Here is a 20,180-nt window from a genome sequence, read left to right as displayed (position 1 = left end):
TTAAGTCAGGAGAACTGGGTACAGGAATGGATAGATTTAAGAGAAACGTAAGTGATGTCAGAAGGTGGTAACTAGTGACTTGTTGTGCAAGTAAAGGTGAACGGGGTGCCCTCATATCCCCCTCCCCCTTCCCCCCCCCCCCCCCCCCCCAGTGATACCTGCCCGTCATGGGCAGGTGAGGTGGTCATTAGCACACTGCATACATACGGGCAGGAGCAGCCTGGGGTATGTAGACAGAGGTTCAATTCTGGAGTCAGTATTTTCTCATCACATTCCTTTTATTACCATATTTTTAGCTACATGGCTTTAGCATAAATTAATTTTATTGACTTTGGAGGATTTGTATCCTAGCCTACAATCTTACAGAACCTGTTGCATATCTCTTCATTACCTCCAATAAGTTTTTTATTCACTTCATTGCACTTTATATATACATAAAAGTATCACCAGCAAAAATGCAATTTTGTTCCTTCCTTGGACTTATGTTTTAATAACTACTCAAGAATAAAATAAATACTATAACTAGTATTAAGATAAATTGTAACAGTAAATATCCTGTTTCTATTCAAAACTTGATTTTTAAGAAAGACTGGTAATTTTCTACTCATAAAATCGGTTTTAGTTTATACATTTATTTTTATTTTAGACTCGCCCACTTTCAAAAAGAATTTGAGGCTACTTACAATACAATTGCTGGCATAGTAAATACAAAGAAAACAATAAAGGTGAAAGACTAAAGTTATAAAGAAGAGAGAAAAAGTGCTATTAAATAATCCTTGTTGAAGGCTACTAAAGGAATTAAACATGAAACTTAGTCTAGAATTTCTAAGCAACCAAAGCACAGAAGGCCACACAAGAAATCTGACAGCTCTGTCTATGGGTAGGAGCCCACCGAGGCCGCTCTAGTGCTTTCCCCAAGCTCCCCCTGGGCTGTGCAGCCATCCCCCAGCTGCTGTGAGTGCACGGTGCTAATGGCTCACAGATCTAGAATTGCCTCCCTTGGTAGGTTAGGGCACCACCGCTCCTAGGAAGTGGCCAGAGCCAAAGACTGGCCACACAGGTGTACAACAGGCTGCTCCCTTGACTGACTCTGTGGGACAATTTGTGCCCCAGAGCTCTTGTTCTCCCCGCCACCCTCTGACCTGGTGGAATCAGGTTGAAGCTAGTCTCCAGGCAGAACAATATCCCTGCTTAGCTTTTCCCCCCTTGCTTTATCCTGCTTCCCACACCACTCTTCTGAGAGCACTCAATACACCACTTTCACAAAAATTCTTAACTCAATCTCTGATTCCACAAAACCAGACCCAACACAGAAGAATATTAGTTAAGCAGAAGAATGTTAAGTCTTCTGCCCTTATGTCCAAAGGATTCGCAAATACAGCATAACATACAATAGAAATAACCTCAATATCAGATTTTGAAAAACACAAAGGCATGAAAATGGCTTTCTTATGTGAATCCACCCATTTTACTAAGATCAAGATTATTGCACATAGAAATCAAGGCCTCGATAGCTGTCAGTCAGCAAGGATAGCTGAACGCTTCTGAAATGTGATCCTTAAAGGTCAGGCATGGATGCCTCAAGTCCCGACCTTTTCTTTATAACGTGATGGGTGTATCACCATTAATTCATCTAAAATTGTATTGACAGTATGCTTTAAATCTGTACCAGGTTTAGGGATAACTTGCTCCATATGCAGTACTCCTAATACCCAAAATTAGATATAAACTATATGAAGCTCTTAAAAATTAAAATCCATCCATACAACTATATCAGAATATACCAACTTAGTCCATAAATATTTGCTTATAATCGTAACAGCTACCTTCCACTAACTGCCTCCAAATGCTAGATACTCGTATTACTTCACATTGATTATCTCTTTCTCAAAGCAATCCTTCTAGGGTGATATGATTGCCCCAATTCGAGATATATTAAAGTTCAACCTATTAACCTGACCAAGTTCTCATAACTAGGAACATTCGAATTCCAGTAAGTCTAGCTTCCTTTAAAATATTTCCAGTTCTTCCACTAGAGTACGCTGCTCCTATCAGGCTAATCAAAAGAGCCTGTTGCAATTCTCCCTTTATAGTGACTTACCTACTATGTCCAAGTACAGTTTAGTGGTTAGACCTAAAGCCTATCCATTCTGTTGGAAATATGTTAAAGATTTATTTTGAGAGAGAAAGGGAGCACGCAGTAGGGAGTGGCAGAGGGAGAGTAAGAGAGAGTCCCAAGCAGACTATGCAGAGCATGGAGCCTGACTCAGGGCTCAATCTCACAATCCTGAGATAATGACCCTGAGATCACGTGCTGAGCCAAAACCAAGAGGCGGATGCTTAACCGACTGCGCCACCCAGGCACCCCTGTTGGAAGTATGTTATGAGCCCCATGACCACAATTTTAAAAGAAAAAAAGGACATAGAATTTTGAGGTTCTACCTAATAGCTTAGTAGTTCTCAAACTTGAGTAATGTGAACATCAGCTTAAAAATCTACTGTAGAACCCCAGAAATATGTGGATTAAAAGGGGTCTAGAGATGTCAGCTTGAAACAAGTTTTATTTGCTCATGGGAGCATTTTTAGTCATGAATTCACACTGCAAAAGAAATATTTTGGTCTTGTCACTGGAAAAATAATTTAACTCAAAAGTGAAATGGAAATACAAAATTTTAAAACTCTAACTTAAACTCTATATACTACAAACTCTAGGAGATTAGGGCACACTTGAGTAAGCCAATTAATCTAATTTTATGACTCTAAGAGGCTGCATTTTGGGGTTCAAATTTTGGGGTTCAAATTTTGGGGAGAGTACTAGAGAAGTTAATGAGAGTAACGAGTTTGGCAAGAATTTAGGTCAACTAGCCAGGACAGGATTGTTACAGTTCCACGATGTAAAAGTTCTGCCATTAAAGCTTGATTACAAGTTAGTCTGAAGACCAATAAGCAGAGGAGATTACAGATTCTCATAGGAAAGATCCTAAGTGGTTATAAATAAGTTCTTCTTTGAAATACCACAGAAGAAGTGCTCATATCTAATTCTCAGGATGGGTTGAGTGTGAGTACTGAATTTAGTAAGTTTCTTTGAACATCTATAGAGAATTAACCTCCCTCTCTCAATTCACCAATGTACCTGCCTGTACCTCTGTTTTAGCACTTAGCATATTTTACTTGTATTGTGGTTATTTGTGTTTATGACTTTCTCTTGTGTTTAGAGAGCTTTAGCCAAAGGGAAAATTTTGTACTGTTATTTTATCTTCTCTATAAAATTCTTCCCCTTTCTTACTTAACAAAATTTTTACAAATTTGCTCAATACAACTATCAGTCAAATATTTTCTGGAAACTCAGAGTATTCCTGATCTGCTCTAATATGGTAAAACTACTTCAGAGCAGCAAGGAATTCTTTTAAAACCAAAATTTAATCATTTGATTTACTGTTTTGCTTTATCATAATATATTCTCTCTGCTCCTTGGTAACTGCTTTCCTAGATTACAAATAAATTCCCTGCATGTAATATTTACAACATGATGAAAAGCATGTAAAGAAAATTGCTTGAATATGTTTAATTTGCCAAAAAGCAAACATCCCTCAGTAAAGTGAACCAAAAATACAGCTAGTTTTTTTTTCCAAATAGTAAGTGTTTTCATGAGGCCTTAATCCTAGAGGATAGAACATTTAATCAACTAACTACATGTGTATCTTACCCCAAAATCAAAGATAAGGTTGGTAACAACTTCTACACGCCACCAAATGCCCTCAACTAGGTAACGAAAACAAAGAGAAACTTTCCACTAAAAATATTCTAAAATCCACCTTAAGAATAAAGACTCTGGATTATGGTTAATAACCCCAACTACAAAAGCCTAAAAGTAAAGATGGGTTTCTGATATATTTGGGTCTGACACTATTCAAAATATTATATACACACATATGTGCATCACAAGAAGAAAGAAAGCTGATATGGTCAATTGGTTTTCTTCATTACAATGGCCACCTGTTCTAGGACAGAAAATACCTGAAAGCACAAATATGTTAAGTCTGATGATGGCCTATAAGACACCTCTAGTCATCAAATTCAATCTAGGATCTAATAGGGTCTCTTATTTTGGAAGAAGTCATTTATAATGTCTGAAACCTTGAGATGCTGGATGGAGGTGGTACTGAGAAGGAGTGCTCTGAGCCTGACTCAGAAAAAGCTGAAAACTGTTATATAAGTGGAAGATGGACTGAATTCCTATAGTCACCCAAAAGCTCAGCTAATTGTGGCGGACAACATGGCAGAGGAAGTAGAAGGTGGTAGCAGAGAATATGGAGACTTCCCAGGCCATGCTTTAAGATGTACAAGTAGGTCTAACACTATTGTTAGGGACCCCATTCTAAATATATAATCTGTATCTATCTAAATCTAAAAACCACATTATACAATTTTTTATGCTATCTCCTTTCCTTAATAAATCTCAAATGACATAAGGGAAACTTACAAGACTTTATTCTGGAGAGTTTCAGCAAACAAGGAGACATCTGTTCCTCACCAGCTATAAACTCCCTGAAGGCAGACTCCATGTTGGACTGGGCCCTCCCAGTCCCGCTCTGCCTAAGCCCATGCCTTTACATGCAGTAGCTGCTCAATACACATTTGACAAAATAATAGATGAATTCTTATAATATATGTCCTATAGTGACTCATCCAGTAGTAGTTTTGCTAAAATAGACACCACTATACTGATTTTTATTTTTGGCAGAGAAACTTTGTAATTAACACTCTTCTGTAATTAGCATATAATACTAACAGCCTAGTTTAATATCCAACTATTTTACACAGATGATTAATCACAAGTAACACTGCCAAAATAGGGTCTTTCAAAAAAGTGGAAAAAGGACTGGAAGAAGATGGTGGAGTAGGAGGATCCTGAGCTCACCTCATCCCATGGACACACCAAGATAACAGCTATATCTGTGCTAAAAATGACCTAAAGACCGGGAGAACAGACCTTCCAGTGAATCACAGAGAGGATGCAACACTGGAAAGGGGAGGAGGATCAGAGATACAGTTGGGAACCAAACCCCCAGTGAGACTAATCACAACAAGAGGGACAACACAAGCACAGAGAAGCGAGAGGATAGGACCCAACACCAGGCACCCCAGCCACTGGGAAGACAAGTATCCATTAAAACTGGCTTTGAAAACCAGTGAGGCTTAACTTAGGGTACTTTAAAAATCAGGGGATTAACTCCAGGAGTGCAAGAGGGCATAGGAAACTGAGTCCCCACCTTTAAAAAGCCAGCATAATAAATAACTCCATTCAAGACACAGCACAAAACCAGCAGTTTGAAAAGTGACTATGGTATACATGAAGGAGATTTACTTACTAATCTCAAAATGTGCACTAGTGGGGCAAGGATCTTTTTTTTTTTTTAAGATTTTATTTATTTGAGAGAGAGAGAGAGAATGAGAGAGAGAGCACATGAGAGGGGGGAGGGTCAGAGGGAGAAGCAGACTCCCTACTGAGCAGGGAGCCGATGTGGGACTCGATCCTGGGACTCCAGGATCATGACCTGAGCCGAAGGCAGTCGCCCAACCAACTGAGCCACCCAGGCACCCTTGGGGCAAGGATCTTTAAAAAAATCTCTCCGAGAACAAAAGTGCTGGCAGACAACATTTCCTCTCTTTCTCAGCCTAGATAGCTGGACATTTGTGGGAACGAGACAAACACTCTCCACCTGTCTAGCTAGCACTGCATGCCCCTTCCCCAAGTTCACCTGGTGGACCAGCCCCATCTAACCTGCCTACGTTGGGCACACCTATTAACCTGACCAAGTTCTCATAACTAGGAACATTCGAATTCCAGTAAGAGTGAAATCATATTGAGCATCTTTTTCGACCACAACGGTATAAAACTAGAAATCAATTACAGCAAAATATGTAGAAAGAACACAAATATATGGAGGCTAAACAACATGCTACTAAACAATGAATGAGTCAACCAAGAAATCAAAGAGAGAAAAAATACATGAAACAAATGAAAATGAAAACACATCAGTTCAAAATCTTCGGGATGCAGCAAAAGCAGTACTAAGAGTGGTTTATAGCAACACAGACCTACTTCAAGAAACGAGAAAAATCTCAAAAAAACCCAAACTAACCATACACCTAAAACAGAAAAAGCAGAACAAATAAAGCCCAAAGCTAGCAGAAGGAAGGAAATAATAAAGATTAGAGCAGAAATAAATAAAAGAGGCTAAAAAAAGAAATAGAAGAGATCAACAAAAACAAGAGCTGAGGGGCGCCTGGGTGGCTCAGTTGGTTAAGCGACTGCCTTCGGCTCAGGTCATGATCCTGGAGTCCCTGGATCGAGTCCCGCATCGGGCTCCCTGCTCAGCAGGGAGTCTGCTTCTCCCTCTGACCCTCTTCCCTCTCATGCTCTCTCTCATTCTCTCTCTCAAATAAATAAATAAAAAAAAAAAAAAAAATACAAAAAGTAAAAACAAAAAAAAAAAAAACAAGAGCTGATTCTTTGAAAAGATAAAATTGATAAACCTTTAGCCAGATTCATCAAAAAAAAAAAAAAAAGGACTCAAAATCAGAAATGGAGGAGAAAAAATAATACCACAGAAATACAAAGGACTACAAGAGAATATTACGAAAAATTATATGCCAACAAACTGGACAACTTAGAAGAAATGGACGAATTCCTAGAGAACATATAATCTTCCAAAACTGAATCAGGAAGAAATAGAAAATTTGGACCGACTGATTATTAATAACACAACTGAATCAGTAATCAAAAAACTCAACAATGAACAGAGGTCCAGGACCAGATGGCTCTACAAGTAAACTCTACCAAACATTTCAAGAGTTAATAGTTAGTCTTCTTAAACCATTCCAAAAAATAGAAGAGTAATGAAAACTTCCAAATTCATTCTACAAGGCCAACATTACCCTGATACCAAAACCAGTCAAAGACACTACAAAAAAAGAAAACTATAGGCTAATATCTCTGATGAACAAAGATGCAAAAATCCTCACAAAGTATTAGCAAACCAAATTCAACAATTTGGTAGGACTACCTCAATCAGGTAGGACTGATCCAGAAATGGCAAGGGTAGTTCAGTATTTGCAAGTCAGTCAGTACGATATATCACATTAATAAGACAAAGGATAAAACCATATGATCATCTCAGTAAATGCAGAAAAAGCATTTGACAAAATACATCCATTCATGAGAACTCTCAACAAAGTGGGTTTAGAGAGAACACACCTCAACATAATAAAGGCCATTTATGAAAAACTTACAGCTAACATCATTGTTAATGGTGAAAAACAGAGCTTTTCCTCTAATTTCCAGAACAACACAAGGATGTCCACTCTCATCACTTTTATTCAACATAGTACTGGAAGTCCTAGATGCAACAATCAGACAAGAAAAAGAAATAAAAGGCATCCAAATTGGCATGGAAGAAGTAAAACTGTCACTATTTGCAAATGACATGATATTATATACAGAAAAACCTAAAGGCTCCACCAAAAAGTATTAGAACTGATAAATGAATTCAGTAAAGTAGCAGGATACAAAATTAATATATAGAAATCTATCACATTTCTATACAAAAACACAGTAGCAGAAAGAAATTAAGAAACCAATACCATTTACAATTGCACCAAAGAGAATAACATACCTAGGAATAGATTTAACAAGGAGGTGACCACCTGTAGTCTGAAAACTATGAAACACTGATGAAAGAAATTGAAGAGGACACAAACAAATAGAAAGAGTATGCTCACAAATTGGAAGAACCAACATTGTTAAAAGGTCCATACTACTCAAAGCAATCTATAGATTCAATGCAATCCCTACCAAAATACCAGCATTATTTCATAGAACTAGAATAAATAATACTAAAATTTGTATGGAACCACAAAAGACCCCAATAGCCAAAGCAATCTTGAGAAAGAAGAACAAAGCTGGAAGTATCACAATCCCTGATTTCACGGTATACTACAAAGCTACAACAATCAAAACCGTATTGTACTGGCACAAAAACAGACACGTAGGTCAAGAGAACAGAACAGAGAATCCAGAAATAAACCCACCATTATACACTCAATCTTTGACAAAGGAGGCAAGAACATACAATGGGGAAAAGACAGTCTCTTCCATAAATGGTGCTGGAAAAACCAGACAGCTACATGCAAAAGAATTAAACTCAAAACTTCACTACACCGTACACAAAAATAAACTTAAAATGGATTAAAGACCTAAATGTGAGACCAAAACCATTTTCCCTAGAAGGTAACATAGGCAAGTAATTTCTTTGACATTGCCATAGCAACATTTTTCTGGGTATGTCTCCAGAGGCAAAGGGAAACAAAAGCAAAAATAAACTATTAGGACTACACCAAAATAAAAGCGCTTGCACAGCAAAGGAAACCATCAATAAAACAAAAAGGCAACCTACTGAAATGACTAGAATCAAAAAGACATGAAATAACAAATGTCGGTGAGGATGTGGAGAATAAGGAACCCTTGTGCACTATTGGTGGAAATGTAAATTGACCAACCACTGTGGAAAACAGTTTGGACGTTTCTCAAAAAATTAAAAATAGAGATACGGTATGATCCAGTAATCCCACTACTGGGTATTTACCCAAAAAACCACAAAAACACTAATTTGGAAAGACATATGCACCCATATTTATAGCAGCATTATTTACAACAGTCAAGATATGGAAGCAATCCAAGTGTCCATTTATAGATGAGTGGATAAAGAAGATGTGGTATGTATGTATAACACACACACACACACACACACACACACACACTATTACTCAGCCATAAAAAAGAATGAGATCGTGCCTTCTGTGATAACATGGATGGACCTAGAGTGTATATGCTAAGTGAAATATGTCAAACACAGGAAGGCAAACACCATGATTTCAATTATATATGGAATCTAAAAAACAAAACAAATAAACCTAAAACCAGACTTAACTAGAGAACAAACTGGTGGTTGCCAGAGGGAAAGTGGGTGGGAAGATGGGTAAAAAAATAAGATTAAGAGGTACAAACTTCTCGTTATAAAATAAGTCACGAAGATGAAAATTACAGCATAGGGAATATACTCAATAATACTGTAAAAATATTGTATGATGACATATGGTGACTACACTTATTGTGTGAGCAGTGAGTAATGAATAAAATTGCTGAATCAATATGTTGCACACCTGAAACTAATAAAACACTGGATGTTAAATTGTACTTCAATTAAAAAAAAAGGTGGAAAAAAATTCACAATAAAAAATGTTTGATGTAACTTGATTTAGAGGTCTATTCAGAAATCACAAAACAAATACTGATTTCTTTTTTTGAGGATTAGGTGACCACATAATTTATCTTCTATACTGGAAAACTTTGAAGAGTACAAGGTAATGATGATAATACCACCACCACCAGGGCAACATGAATAAACCTAGACATTTGGTCACTATAAAGAGGAGAAAACTTAGGACAAGAACTATTCACACATTGTGATTTTTCTTACTCTGGAGAGAGAAAGAAAAAGTACATTTTGCATATAAATGAAAATCAAATTCTAGAGACAATTTCCTTCTGCACATCCTCAGATGAACAAAGATTTACAAACAAACAGAAACTTACCTCTGGTTTAGGGACAAAAGCCTGACCCGGAATTGTCAAGATGTGTTGAACATTGCAGAGGTACTGGGCCATAACAGAAAGGCGACTTCGCTGTTTGCTTCCTGTATTGGCTGTCAGTCTCTATGAAAGGACAAAAAGAAATTTTAGCAAATAATTAATCCAGTCTGATCAGATGGAATGCAGTCAATATTCTATTACCTATGGACACTAGGTGGAGTTTTGCGATAAATTTTAAAAGCACAGGCTATCTGACACATGATACACAGGCAGCACGGGGAACGTTTTCCTCCAATAGCAACTGAAGTACACCTACGAAGTGTGAATTATATCCTATATAATGCACTTAGAAACCAAATAAGAAAACTTCCCTACCATTGGATGTTGGGGATTTTCAAACCCCTGTTATATTCTGTAGAAGAAGGTCCTATATGAAACAAGTAATCAATATATATTTGATGAGTGAAGAAATTAGCAAGCACAATTAAGAACTAAAGATGCTTATTTCATTTTATGAATTACCAAAAATCTATGAAGGAACATTTTCAATGGTGCACTTTTCTTTAAGTGTAATAAAACCGTGAATATTCAGAACTCTTGGAGAACTGTTTTGGAGAACTGATTTTTGCAAAAACCAGGAATTCATTCTTTTAAGAACCCAAACACTTTAATTTTAAAATTAGGTATATCTAAATTAACTCATAAATGCAATGCAATTTCAACCAAAATCTCAAAAGAATTTTTTTAAAGACCTTTAAATTAAATTCCATAAAATTTTATACGGAAAAGCCAAGGGCCAGGAACAGACAGGAAGCTCCTGAAGAACATCAATAACATGAGGAGGGTTGGGGCAGACTCACTATAGCAGATATCAAAATTAAGGCAGTATGGTATTGCCACAGGCATAGACAAACACACCAATGGAACAAAGGTCTTAGAAACAGGCCCAAGCACATGTGGATATTTGCTATGTGACCGATGTGATGTAACAACCACCAACAGGAAAAGGATGGACCACTCAATAAGAGATATTGGTGTAAGTAGGTATATCTAAAGCAGGAAGAACTCCCTATCTCGTACCATAACCAAAAATAAATTCCAAGCGAGTTAACAGTAAGTAAAAAGCAAAACTTTAAAATTTTTTATGAGTATTTATAAGTCAATCAGAGAAAGACATGTATCATATGATCTCACTGATAGGAGGAATTCTTAATCTCAGGAAACAAACTGAGGGTTGCTGGAGTGGTGGGGGGTGGGAGGGCTGGGGTGGCTGGGTGATAGACATTGGGGAGGATATGTGCTATGGTGAGCGCTGTTAATTGTGTAAGACTGATGAATCACAGGGGCGCCTGGGTGGCTCAGATGGTTAAGTGTCTGCCTTCGGCTCAGGTCATGATCCCAGAGTCCTGGGAACGAGTCCCGCATAGGGCTCCCTGCTCCTTGGGAAGCCTGCTTCTCCCTCTGCCTCTCTCTCTCTCTCTGTCTCTCATGAATAAATAAATAAAATCTTTAAAAAAAAAAAAAAAAAAAAGACTGATGAATCACAGACCTGTACCTCTGAAACAAATAATACATTATATGTTAAAAGAAGAAGAAGAAGATAGTAGGAAGGGAAAAATGAAGAGGGGGAAATCAGGGGGGGGGAATGAACCATGAGAGACTGTGGACTCTGAGAAACAAACTGAGGGTTTTAGAGGGGAGGGGGGTGGGGGGATGGGTTAGCCCGGTGTTGGGTATTAAGGAGGGCACGTATTGAACAATGAATTGAACAATGAATCATGGAACACTACATCAAAAACTAATGATGTAATGTATGGTGATTAACATAATAAAAGAAATAAGTATTTATGACCCCATGGTAGGGAAAAATTTCTTAAAGATGCAAAAGTGGAAGCCATAAAAGACTGATATTTTGCTCTATTAAAATTTAAAACTTCTGTATAATAAAAACAGTACAAACGTAAGTCACAGACTGAGAGAAGATTTTTGGAACTCCTGACAAAGGATTAGTGTTCAGAACATCGAAGAAACTCCTACACATTAATTGCCAAAAAATAAACAATAGAAAATATGGTAAGAAATGTAAGAGCACCCAAATGAACCACAACCATAAACTATGCTCAACCACATTACAAATGAGGGACATACAAATTTAAACTCTAATGAGATACAATTTCATATCCATGAAATGAACAAAATTTAAACAACAAAAAAGAACCTGGCAGAACCTAGAATTGGTGAATATATGGAGCCAGAGGAACTCCCATTTACTGCTAGTGAGAAGGGCAACTAGTACAAGCACTTTAGACTGCAATTCGGCAATATATACAGGAAAGCTGAAGTTGAGTGCACCCTCCTAACCCTTTAAGTCTACCTTTAGGAATATATTCTAGGGAACAGTTTATATACTTACATGAGGAAATACTGTGTAAGAATGTTAACTGTAACATTGTACATGCAGAGCTTCAAAAAAGGTAGAAAAACATAAAGGCCATTGACAGGAATAAGTAAATGGTGTTACCAACATAGAGCCCCAAATAGAAAATAATGAAGGGGCAGAAAATATGTAGAGTATGATTCCATTTATATAAAAACTCCAAAACATTATTTCTTATGGCTTCCTCTGTGTGTGTATATATATCTATCAATGCCTGGGAATGATGAATATCAATTTTAAGAGAGTATACTCATAGGAGAGAAAGAAAGGGGGATAGAAGAGGGTACCAAGCCTATCTACAATATTTTATTTCCTAAAAAAAGACATGAAAAATATGGCAATATGTCAAAATTGAATTAAAAAAATTAGGTGCACTGATTTTTAAAAAATGTATCCTGCTTCTCATGTTCTTAGAGTTCACTGGGTATTCTAAACCTCTTGTAAATGATACAGGGTCAACATTACAAACTACATAATTTGGCTTATAAGAGCTTTGCCTTAAGTAAGATTAAAAAAATAGGTTTTAAACGGAGATGCTCAGAAAATTTCCTATGGGCAAAGTTGTAGATTTTGTAGCATCTATTTTGTTACTCAGAAGCCATCCCTCTACCTCATCCCTCTTTTCAAATTACCTGCCTCTTGTCTATATTTAGACATCTGAAGTTACTGGGAGGCTGAGTTCAGGACAAGTGATGAGTTGCTTTAGTATAAATGATCAAGTAAAGTCTTCCTTACTAAACTGTAAAACCAAGAGATGTATATATTCTCAAACAAATATCAAAACAAACACGGGAAGCACATATTTAAAGAATAAACTTATGGATCAAATGGTAAAAAAATATTTCTAGCTCCTCATAAATTTCTTTTGGAGCTTAACTGTACCACTGGCATGAAAGTAAAAAATTCAAAGTGCACTGTACAACTGGCAAACTTCAAAGCAGTTGTGTAAAACTAAAATCCAGCATGAACATAACCACAAGATTAAAATATAAAACAAAAAACAAAGTCTACACTTGAAAATTATTTCATGCTGAATTCTCTCCCAACATTTTATTTTACATGTCAAAGGTGTTTTCACTGATGAATTCAACGAAATTTTAAAAATCACTTTAACCCAAAAGTAAACAAGGGAGGTAGGCAGGGTAAACACTCTGGGCATAAAGACATGTTTAAGTATATTTCACTTAGAGCGCTAGGCATTCACTCCTGCCAGGGAAGCCTGACCCATCCAAACTTTGCAGCAAATATACCTAGGCTGTGGAGATGAAAATGTGTAAATCAGATATCTGAATTTAGAAGAAAGCAGCACACACATACCTGTCCTGAATTCATTATGGAATAATTCAAGCCACAGAGCAGATAGCTCTGCAAAAGCCTTCATTTAAAACTAGCATAAGAGTTAAATGGTCAATCAACCATTCAAACATAAGTTAATATTTCTGTGATAGATAGGTTATACGTAAAGCTAAGAAAATTCAAACTCCATTATAAGATAGAGGATTTTAACAAACAACAAAAGGCCAGGAAACCAAACCAGTTAATTTTTCAGTAAAAGGAAACCTCTAACCCTTGAAATTTTAAAAGCATTCTGAGTAAAAGAAAAACAAGGGGTCAAAGACTCCACAAGGACAGTGTTTCTTCCTTATTCATCTAAAATGATTTTAAGTACAAGTAGAAAAATTAGGCTTATTCTTGAGAAGCTACACAGCCAAATATCAGGGACAATGAAAACTATATAATTACTGGTGAGGTGACTCCCTCCCTCCCTGTTACTGATGTGACCATTAAATACCCAGGGTCCCCTGAAGATGGGGGGACATAAACAGGTTAATTCTGGACCCAGAAAGAAAGACCACAGGTCCAGTCACATGGAGAACATGAACATCAGGACTTCAGCAGAAAACATACGACCTGTTTTCAAGTTCAGCTTTCCCTGTAACTAGCTCCATGACCTTCTGGAAGACATTAAACTACTCTGAGCCTCAGTTTCATCATCTATAAAATGAGGTTAAATGAGATTTGTTAAGGTCTCATTTACTGCTACATAATCTGATTCTATTTTATGAGCTGTAACTTTATACTGTCTATATGTTCTTTAATGTGTGTGAGCTGAATTTTTCTATTTAGACCCTGAAGACCTAGAGAGAAGGGAAGAAGACTGTGTTCATTTACTTCTGTTCTATAACTCACAAAGCCAAGCAAAGTGAATGTTTAAAAGTGCTATCTGTGGAATATAAAATTACAGATATGACAGTGTCAAGAGCAAACAAAAGTTATATAAGAAAATGCTGCTATATAGTCTCCTCTTGAAACTTTCACTTGCAAAATGTGAAAACTGGTCAGAAGACCAGTGTTAACTTATAAAGCACTCCATAAATCATAGACTCAATATAAACTCTTCTCAATATTCATACTAGAATTTAACTAAAATCAACATTTTTTTTGTTAAAGAAAAATAATTGCATATGGTGGAGTTAAAGCAACACTATTATTAATAACAACTGGTATTGAGCCACTGAAAATATTACTCCACCTCTTAAGCCTCTGTTCCTTTGCATTCCCCCCCAAAAGAATTAGAGTACATAGTGTTTTGCATCTCTATTGTGTTACTCAAGAACAGAAATACCATAATAATCATGTTATCTGAGAAATATAAAAGACCAAGGACAAATCAAAAGGCTGAGGAAACAAAGAAAACTATTAATATAGGCTCAACTCAAACATACAGAAGAGAGTTAACAAATTCATGAGCAGGAAATGACACTGATCCTGGGAAAGTGGCAATGATGTAGTGTTCCTAACAAACACAAAAGGATCCTACATTTTTGTGATGGAAAATTCTAAGACTACTTAAGAAAAAGATTTTATGGCTAAAATACTCTAAAGCAAAATTTCCTATCCTTGGCATTACTGACATTTTGGGCTGGTAAATGTGGAGTAATTTTATGCTGTGAGGGGCTATCTTGCTTACTCAAGGATGTTTACCAGCATCCCCAACCTCTATCCACTAGACACCAAAAGCACCCCCCAGTTGTGACAACCAAAAATATCTTCAGACAGGCAGAAGGTAATAGTATGGCAAAGTAGAAGGATCCTGAGCTCACCTCCTCCCATCACACACCACAGCTGCAGCTACATATAGAGGAATTCTCCCTAAGAATGACCTAAAGACTTGCAGAACAGCTCTTAGCTGTAAGTATAAAGACAAAGCCACATCAAGAAGGGAAAAAGGGACAAAGACGTGTCCAGGCCAGGAACCAAACCCTGGAACTGAGACCCAAAAGTGGGAGGGGATATCACAGATGCAAAGGTCCTTCCTGAAAAGTGAGAGGTTACAGCCCCATACCAAGCACCCCCCATCCTGGGGATCTGCACAGGAAGATAAGCTCCCATAACTTGTTTTTGAAAATCAGCTGGGCTTAACTTCAGGAGAATTGGGAGAGCTAGAGGAAACAGACTCCATGCTTAAAGGGATCACACACAATCTCACTTGTTCTGAGACCCACACAGAGGCAACAGTTTGAAAGGTGCCTGGGCCATACATGAAGGAAATTTACTGATTAGTTTTAGGGAGCACGCCAAAAGGGCAGTGTTCTAAAAGAACTTTATCCAAGAATAGAAATGCTGGCAGGCACTATTCTTCTTGCCCTCCTTCAGTCTAGACATCTGATGCTGGTGGGCACCAGTCTGACACTATCCATATACCTTGCTAGCACTGCTTGCCCTAACCCAGAATTCCCCTGCAGACCCGTCTTGCCAAACCCACCTTCCTGGCAGACATTCCTTGGCTCCTGTCCCGCACACCTAGCAGATAGCCTCAGTGGAGACTGTTGCCCCTAAAAGCAACTCCTACTGGGAAAGTGGGCAGGGGGCAGCCCTGCCCACTAGTGTACCTGCTGGAATCATGGCCCAGTCACAGCAGAAGGGTGCACACAACCAACACAGGGGATACCCCTAAAGCACCTGGTTCCGGTGACCATGTTTCTAGGTCCCACAGCACACCTTCCATATAAGGCCAAGCCTTCAACGCCAGGAGTCAATGCTGACCTACCTAATTTATACAGAAACAAATACAGACAGACAAAATGAGCAGACAGAGGAATGGCTTCCAAACAAAAGGACAAGACAAAATCTCAGAAAAGAGCTAAATGAAAAAGAGATAAGCAATCTACCTAAATTAAGAGTTCAAAGTAATGATTATAAAGATGCTCACCAAACTTGGGAGAGGAGTGGATGAACTCAGAGGGGATTTCAACAAAGAGATAGAAAATATAAAAAAAGAACAAATCAGAGCTGAAGAATACATTAACCAAAATGAAAAATACAACAGAGGGAATCAACAGCAGATTAGAGGATGCAAAAGAAGAGATCAGTGATCAGGAGGATAGGGTAATGGAAATCATTCAAGCTGAACAGCAAAGAGAAAAAAGAATGGAAAAAATGAGGACAGGTTAAGAGACCTTTGGGACAACATCAAGCATACCATAAGGGATACCACAAAAAGAGAGAAAGGGGAAGAAAACTTAATTTTAGGAAATAATAACTGAAAAGTTACCTAATCTGGGAAAGAAAACCCAGGTCTAGGAAGCACAGATACCTCTGAACAAGATGAACCCAAAGAGGTGCACAAGGAGACACATTATTAAAATCTCAAAAATTAAAGACAAAGAGAGAATCTTAAAAGCAGTAAGAGAAAAGCAACTAGTTATGCACAAGGAAACATCCATAAGAGCTGATTTTTCAGCAGAAAATTTGAAGGCCAGAAGACATGATATGTTCGAAGTGCTGAAAGAAAAAAAAACCTACAACCAAGAATCTCTACCCAGCAAGAAAGATTATCATTCAGAATTGAAGGTGAGATAAAGAGTTCCCCAAACAAACAAAAGTTAGAGTTCATTACCACTAAACCAGCCTTGCAAGAAATATTAAAGGGAATTCTTTTTTTTTTTTTCCTCAAATAGCTGATGCTTTTTTTTAATTTTAAGATTTTATTTATTTATTTGAGAGAGAGAGAGAGAACAGAGGGAGAGTGAGAGTGAGAAGCAGACTCCCCACTGAGCAGGGAGCCCGATGCGGGGCTTGATCCCAGACCCTGAGATCATGACCCAAGCTGAAGGCAGATGCCCAACCAACTGAGCCACCCAGGTGCCCCTTAAAGGGAATTCTTTAAGCAGAAAAGAAAATACCATAACAAGAAGAAAATCATAAAATAAAAAATTTCACTAAAAAAGCAAATATTATACATTAAAGGTAGATCAATCCCTTTTATAAAGCTAGTATGAAGGTTAAGACAAAAGTAATCAAATCAACTATAGCTATAATAATTAGGAATACACAACATAAAAAGATATAAAATATGACATCGAATACATAAAACATGGGCAGGGGATAAAATAGTAATGCTTTTAGAATATGTTCAAACTTAAGCAACCATCAACTTAAGTAGATGATTATATACATAGGTTGTTATATATCAACCTCTTTTGATATATACATACATACATATATATATCTCAAAACAAATGATACACCAAAAAAAATCAAGAAAAAAGGAATAAAAGATCTACACTGAAGAAAGTCATCAAATAAGAAGGGAAGAGGGCAAGAAAGAGAGAACTAGAAAGAAAACCAGAAAACAAGGAATAAAATCACAATAAGTACATACCTATCAATAATTACTTTAAATGTGAATGGACTAAATTCTCCAATCAAAAGACACCAGGTGACAGACAGAAAAATAAGACCCATTTATATGCTGCCTACAAGAGAATCATTTCAGACCTAAAGACAGACTTAAAGTGAAGGAACAGAAGATATTCCATCAAATGAAAGTGAAAGAAAAAAAGTTGGGTAGCAGTACTTAACATTGGACAAAACAGACTTTAAAACAAAGACTAACAAAAGACAAAGAAGGGTGTTAGTAACGGAGGGATCCATTCCAACAAGGCTGAACAACTGTAAATATCTATGCACCCAACATAGTAACACCTAAGCATATAAATATATAGAGTAAATATTAAAAGACACAAGTGACAAAATGTAATACAATAATAGCAGGGGACTTTAATACCTCTCTTATATCAAAATTGATATTTCACCCAAACAGAAAATCAACAAGAAAACAGTGGCTCTGGATGATACATTAGACCAAATGCACTTAACAGATATACAAAGAACATTCCATCTAAAAACAGCAGAATACACATTCTTTTCAAGTGCACATAGAACAGTCTCCAAGACAGATCACTTGTGGATCCACAAAACAAGTCTCAATAAATTTAAGATTGAAATCCTATCAAGCAGTTTCCAAGCACAATGATAGGAGACAAAAAATCAATTACAATAAAAAAAAAAACCCAAAACTGGAGGGGTGCTGGGGTGGCTCAGTTGGTTAAGGGTCCAACTCTTGATTTTGGCTCAACTCATGGTCTCAGGGTTGTGAGATCAAGCCCCATGTCAGGCTTCATGCTCAGGGAGAAGTCTGCTTGAGATTCTCTCTCTCCCTCTGCCCCACCCCGCCGCTGTTTGTGCTTCCGCTCTCTCAAATAAAATCTTAAAAACAAAACAAAACAAAACAAAACCCCCGAAAAAATACAAACCTGTGAAGGCTAAAAAAAAAAAAAAAAAAATACTATTCAACAACCAATGGGTCAATAAAGAAATCAAAGAGAAAATAAAAAAAATACGAGACAAATGAAAATGGAAATACAACATCCCAAAATCTCTGGCATGCAGCAAAAGCAGTTCCAAAGGAAAGTTTATAGAGAAACAGGCCTACCTCAAGAAATAAGAAAAATCTCATATATTTAACCTTATACTTAAAGGAGCTAGAAAAAGAAGAACAAAGCCCATAACTAGCAGAAAGAAGGAAGTAATGAAGATCAGAGCAGAAATAAATGAAACAGAGACTAATAAAAACCGTAGAAATGATCAATGAAACCAAGAGCTGGTTCTTTGAAAAGATGAACAAAATTGATAATTAAAATCCCTGAGCTTCAGTATTATTTTTTTTTTAAGGGGGGGGGTAGAAGGGCAGAAGGAAAGGGAGAGTGAGAATCTTAAGCAGATTCCACACCCAGTGTGGAGCCAGACGCGGGGCTCAATCTCACAACTCTGAGATCATGACCTGAGCTGAAATCAAGAGTCAGACACTTAACCAACTGAGCCACCCAGGTGCCCCTCAGTATTCTTTTCTATCAAAAGCTAGTAAGTCACAAGGATGAAAGGTACAGCACGGAGAATATAGTTAGTGGTAACTATAATAGCATTGTATACTAAGAGATAGTAGTTACACTTGGGGTGAACGTAGCATAACATATAGAGCTGTTGAATCACTATGTTGTACACATGAAACTAAGGTAACATTGTGTGTCAACGTCAGTTAAAAAATACCTATTTCATTAGGTGGCTATGAGGCTTAAATAAAAAAACATGTAAAGTGGCTATTAGTAGGCATTCCATAAGTAATAGCTGATATTATCATTATTATCATTACCACACAGGCAAATAAAAAACGAGGTGAGCATTATGACTGCCTAGTTTGCAGCCTGGAAGCCATACTCAGACTGCAGCACAGGCAGGAGTATAAAGAGCCCAGAGGTCTCCTCGATGTGAGAAGACAGAGGCCAGAGCTCTGGGAGGCCAAGGCAGCCAGAATTTTTGAGAAAGACTATTGGATATGGAAACACAGAGAGAGAGAGAGACAGGGGAATGGGAGGGAGGAAGTGAGAGAGAGCTCCTGAGATATTCAGAGGGATCCTTTCAAGTCTTTGGCTGAGAACTGATCTGTAAGTGCATGAGATTGGGAGGCTGGAGAAAGTACTATCAGAAAATATGACAAAATGGAGCTCACAGAGGACTAGAAATAGTTTGCACTCCCAACAGCCAAGTGAAGAACTCTTGAAATACACAGGGCACTGAATGCATTCCTCAGAAAGGTTGTGACTTAGTCGCGGGACTTAATTAGCCTCAGATTAAAGGCTGCTAAGAACCTGTCATAACAAAGCTTAAAAGCAAGCTTCAAACCAATCTGCAAGTGACTTATCTCTATGTGCCAGAGTAAAACCCACCACTCAACCCAATACAAGA

At 37.4% G+C, this 20,180-nt stretch overlaps 1 protein-coding gene across 2 annotated transcripts in view; it reads right to left on the bottom strand.

The window, feature by feature from the left end:
- TFB1M (transcription factor B1, mitochondrial) overlaps positions 1-20,180 on the bottom strand; it is a 66,645-nt gene that overhangs the window by 20,793 nt on the left and 25,672 nt on the right. For both annotated transcript variants that reach the window (XM_021693475.2, XM_021693476.2), the window contains exon 5: positions 9,659-9,778. In XM_021693475.2, coding sequence (XP_021549150.1) covers positions 9,659-9,778 — 120 coding nt within the window. The remainder of the gene's footprint in view (positions 1-9,658; positions 9,779-20,180) is intronic.

The sequence above is a fragment of the Neomonachus schauinslandi genome, chromosome 8 (assembly GCF_002201575.2).
Source record: "Neomonachus schauinslandi chromosome 8, ASM220157v2, whole genome shotgun sequence".
Classification (NCBI taxonomy): domain Eukaryota; kingdom Metazoa; phylum Chordata; class Mammalia; order Carnivora; family Phocidae; genus Neomonachus; species Neomonachus schauinslandi.
Note: the sequence above shows the minus strand (reverse complement) of the source record. Positions and strands in the feature narration are given on the sequence as shown.